Genomic DNA, 5,296 nt, shown 5'->3' with positions numbered 1-5,296 from the left:
AAACGTCCTGGTGCGTTTATCATTGTCAATCTTGTACTCGTTATCTCTAGCATACTCTATGGTTTCAAAAATTGTTTCAGGATGCAGATATTCAATTTCTTTCCCTAAGCTATCTGTCAACCCGGCACAGAATTGCCATAGTTGTTGATCACCCGAGAGTCTAGTTTGTCGGCTTAGACATTCTTCAAACTTACTGCAGTACTCATCCACTGTTCCCGTGTGTCTAAGATTTGACAATTATCCCACTGGGTTCACTGCATCTGCCTTTCCAAATCGACTTTTGCAGATCCTTTTAAACTCCCCCCATCCAAGCCTATGTGTTACCAATCTTCGCAAGTTGATGATCCAGTGGTATGCTTGGCCCGTTAAAACAAAAGTTGCTTGTCTAACTTTCGTATCATCACTGAAAATTCTTTGGTCCGCAAAGAAGTCATCACACTTTTGTAGCCACTCCATAGCATCGGTTGTCCCATCAAATGGTGGAAACTCTATTTTGGCCGCTTTCACACATCTTCGTTCGAAGATGTTGCTTCTGTCCTCACGAGTTTCGTAATATCCTCCTTCCATCAACCCTTCCGAGTTTCGATAATCTCCGCAATTTGGATGCGAGTCGCGTGGTGCCGCTCCAATTGGTCTTACATTCCAGTCTCCTCCTCCATCTGTCCTCCTATGCCCTCGTTCTCTTCCTACAGCTCGGTTTGGCCACGGTCCCCCAGAGAACCCATAATTGAACTCGTGTGCCAAGCCGCAACTCCTCACCGGAATGTCTTTCTCAGCTTTGGATGGTGTAGAACTCGTACCAGCTCTGGTATGGAACGATATCGCCCCCTTGCTCCCTTTACGTCCACTTAATATTTCAACTTCAGAAAGTTCTTCGGGTGAGAATTTGATCGTCTTTCCGCGATCCTCGTTAGTAGTTTCGTGACGCACCATTCTCTCTTGTAGAGTTTTCATGTTCGCATTTTGGGTTTTCATGTTATCATCTATCTTTGCATTCATCGTTTGCATCATCTCCATCATTTTTGTGATCTGTTTCGAAAGCGCCTCAGTGTCCCCCATCGAATCGTTCGGCTCTGATACCAAATTGATACGAGCCGTTTGTGCTCGCGTAACGGGTGCCGTGATTACAGGTAAGGGTAGAAATAATTTGATTGCAAAGCTTCCTTTAACCCTAGTCTCTCTTGAGAATAAGGTTAATGCTGGAAGATGATTCTTTATTGATAATTAGATATGTTTATATAGGGCTATTACAAATCATAACCCTAAGTAAGAAAGAAAAACTACTTAATATCTAGAATAGGAAAAATACCAAAATCTCTATTAATGCTTTAAGGAAAATACTAGTTTCTAGTCTTCTTTCTCTGGTACTTGATACCATAATGTGTATCAGTACGCTGAGTCAAAGTGGTGTCTGAGCGAGCTTGCTGAGGTAATGAAACAAGCGGAACAAGGAAACCTTAGAGTCATCCCAATCTTCTTTAACGTGACCCCAAAGGATGTAGGAAGTCCATACGGAAGTTTTGGCTGTAAGGTATATGTAGAAAGTCAACATAATCCATCTTCTCTGCCCATTTGGACCAAGGCTTTAAAGTCTGCGGCAGGCAATATTGGCTTGCTTTTGAAGAACTATAGGTATTAAAAAAAACAAGAATTACTGTTTTTTTTTCATCATCTAATCTTGTTTTTTTATCCTAGAATCTAATTTTAGTTTATCTCACCTGTATTGTAGGAACGAGATGTTGCTCATTCAAGAGATCCTTGCCTCGGTCAAAAAAGTCCTAGCTAGAACCAAACACACACAATGTGCTCTCTAGGGAGATATCACCGGTAATTTCTGGTCGCATTAGTTCCTCGAGAAAGTTTTTCTTTGTCGAAGTAATGAATCACCGCATAAAGCAACTGCAAGAAATGATAGATTTTAATTGCGACCAAACTCAAATTGTTGGAATTGTCGGGATGCCTGGGATTGGTAAAACCACTCTAGCTGAAGAATATTTTGAAAGGTCAAATGATAGGTATTCGTTTAACAAGATTATCTCGGACATTCGTGAGAGAGGGCATCATCATCTGGAGTGCAAGCTTCTGGAAGGTCAAAAGTTAAATGACGAGGCTATCATTTTCTCAAAGAAAAGTTTTCTTGTTTTGGATGATGTGAGCCAGAAGAAGCACATAGAGTTTTTACTCCAAAACAGAAGACGGATTAAGAAGGGAAGCAAGATTGTCATTACAACGCGTGACAAGTCATCGATAGCAGAATTCTCTCCCGAAATTTATGTTGTCCCTCCCTTGAACGATACAGTTGCCTGGCAGCTCTTTAATGATCATGCCTTTAAAGGTGGAGCCTCTAGCACCAAGGGAAACTTCCCCAAGCTGACCCAAAAGTTTGTGGATTATGCTGGAGGCAATCCACGAGCCCTCGAGGAACTTGGAAAGGAGCTTAATGGGAAAGACGAGGCTGAATGGGTGACGAGACTAGAGAACCTGCCATACCAGTGCAATAGTATTATCAAAAAAGAGTTGAAAATCAGTTATGAAGAACTCACTGAGCAGCAGAAGGATGCGTTTCTCGACATAGCTTGTTTCTTCAGATCAGAGGAAGAAAATTATGTAAAGTGTTTATTGGATTCTGAATGTGGTGATGTTGTTAAAAAGCTTGCTGAAATTTTTTTCATTTGTATCTCTGGGGGAAAAATAGAGATGCACAATCTACTCTGTGCATTTGGCAAAGAGCTTAGGTCGGGGGAAAGAATGTGTGATCATAGGAAAACTACTACAATTCTAAGAGATGCCGTTCAGCAGGTAGATGAAATGATCTCAAGTCCTATAAATACTTCTCATGCACTCTGCTAACTTCTTTTGTGTTTTGACTTGTTACCAGGAAACAAAAGATGTGAGAGGTATTTTTCTAGACACATGCACAGAAACAAAAGGGATATCAGTAGACAGTAAAAGATTTACCGAAAAGTTCAACCCGATGAATCTGCGGTACCTCAAAATCTATGACTCTCTTTGTCCAGAGAACTGTAAAGTATACTTGCCCGACGGACTTGAGTTTCCCTTCGAAAATATTCGATATCTTCACTGGGAGAACATTGAACTGAAGGAGCTTCCATCAGATTTCAACCCAAAAAATCTTATTGATCTTAGGCTGCCTTATAATAGGAAGATTGAACGTGTTTGGGGAGCTGTTAAGGTGTGTGTCTTTATGTGCATTTTTCATTACTACAGTGGACTATGATCTTGCATGTTTCCAATGCAAGTTAATGTCCATATACGTGTGGTTTTTTACAAAAATTATTAACCTTTTAACCAAAACATGTAGCCCAGTACTTTTGTTAGAATAGATACACACATATATCTTTCGCTATGGTACTTAGTTATTACCAGTTTCTAAGACTTCGGTGTAGGCGGCAAATCGGTTCTAATCGCAACCATTTTTTACAAATTGTTCTTTAGAAAAAAAAATCGGTGTAGATGGCATCTAACTAAGCACCGGACTAGGCACTAAAACCCCTAACTACCGTGTTTTTGTTTTGAATATTGGTAATTACTTGTGAATTTCCCTTTTGGATCTTTTATGTAATCCCTACATATATACTAACATCCATGTATATTCATATACTCTAACATCAGTATCCTACTGTCATAGTTGAGTTCAAATCCATATATTACATATGATACTGACAAACATTTTCGCTTTTTGGGTAAAGTGTTAATTTTGTATCATTTCTGTTATCTTATAAACTATTACAGGAATTGCCCCTGTTGAAATGGGTGGATCTAAGCCATTCAACTAAGTTGACTGACCTGTCAGCATTGTCGAAGGCATATGATCTTCGAAGACTTAATCTTAAAGGCTGCACAAGTCTGGATAAGTTGCCAGAAGAGATGGGAAATATGAAGCAACTTGTTTTCCTGAACCTCAGAGGATGCACAACACTCTCAACTCTACCAGAAAGACTGAACTTGATCTCTCTCAAGACCATCATCCTCAGTGGTTGCTCAAGCTTTAACAAATTTGAGCTGATTTGATTTCAGATAATCTTGAGTTTCTTCATTTAGATGGAACTATTATCTCCACTCTCCCTCCAACCATCCAGAACTTCAAGAAACTTGTGTTGTTGAACTTGAAAAACTGCACAATGTTGGAGTCTCTCCCGGATTGTCTCAACAAGCTGAAGGCTCTTGAAGAACTTACGCTCTCTGGTTGTTCAAGGCTTAGGAATTTTCCTAAAATTAAGGAGACCATGGAAAATCTACAGATTTTACTACTTGATGGGACCTCAGTTGAAAAGCCACTTCAAGAGCCACTCCAGATGAATGGCCTGTCCATGTTGCGGCGTCTATGCTTAAGCAGGAATGATATGATCAAAAGCCCGCAACCTTGCATCAGCGAACTATATAACTTGCAATGGATGGACTTGAGGTATTGCACGCATCTCACATCACTTTTAACGCTGCCACCCAATCTTCAGTACTTAAATGCACATGGTTGCATCTCGCTAAAAACAGTAGCGAGTCCTTTAGCTCTACATTTGCCAACGGAGAAGGGTCCTTCCTCATTTATCTTCACCAACTGCGAGAAACTGGAGCACGTCGCCAAAAATGAAATAATATGCTATGCTCACAATAAGACCCGGATCTCATCAGATGCTTTGAATCGCCACAACAAGGTATTTCTCCTGCTTTGGCTCCACTCTTTTACTTTTCCATTTTTATTAATTTATAATGTTTATTAATTTATAGAGTTTGTATTGTAGTAATCTTTCAATAATGAGTTATATTTTTTACCATGCAGGGTCTTGCTTTTGAAACTTTGGCTGCCACTTGCTTTCCTGGAAGTGTAGTTCCTGCATGGTTCGACAACAAAGCTTCTGGAGCAGTGTTAGAGCGAGAGCTGCCTCCATATCTGCGTGACAATGGGTTTGTTGGCATAGCTCTATGTGCCGTTGTCTCATTTAAAAACTACAAAATCCAGAACAACAACTTCATGTTAAAATGCATATGCGAGTTGAACAATGCCGAGACGTCTTCTAGCTTCTTCAATTTCCATATCGGAGATTTATCCGAGACAGACAATCAACAACAATGCACGATCAAGTCTACCCACGTCTTTATTGGTTTCACCAGCTTGTTCAACGGTGAGATGAGGCGTGTTCCTACTAAAGCCTCCATCAAATTTGAAGTCACAGATGGTACTTCTGAGGATGAAAAATGTGAGGTGATGGTACTCCAAGCAACTCTCACACTTTCTTGGTCTCCTCAAAAGAGACTCCTTCATCTAGTTCCAATCTAG

At 40.2% G+C, this 5,296-nt stretch overlaps 1 protein-coding gene across 1 annotated transcript; it reads left to right on the top strand.

Annotated features, from left to right (window-relative positions):
- Nucleotides 1-1,878: 1,878 nt before the first annotated feature.
- LOC106417398 (disease resistance-like protein CSA1) lies at nt 1,879-5,296 on the top strand. Its single transcript, XM_048764162.1, has 5 exons — nt 1,879-2,799; nt 2,879-3,193; nt 3,754-3,997; nt 4,039-4,673; nt 4,799-5,296. The coding sequence occupies exons 1-5, from the start codon at nt 1,879-1,881 to the stop codon at nt 5,294-5,296; spliced, it is 2,613 nt and encodes an 870-aa protein (XP_048620119.1).

This window comes from Brassica napus, chromosome C7 (assembly GCF_020379485.1).
Source record: "Brassica napus cultivar Da-Ae chromosome C7, Da-Ae, whole genome shotgun sequence".
NCBI lineage: Eukaryota > Viridiplantae > Streptophyta > Magnoliopsida > Brassicales > Brassicaceae > Brassica > Brassica napus.
This window is presented reverse-complemented; position numbering and strand designations above follow the sequence as displayed.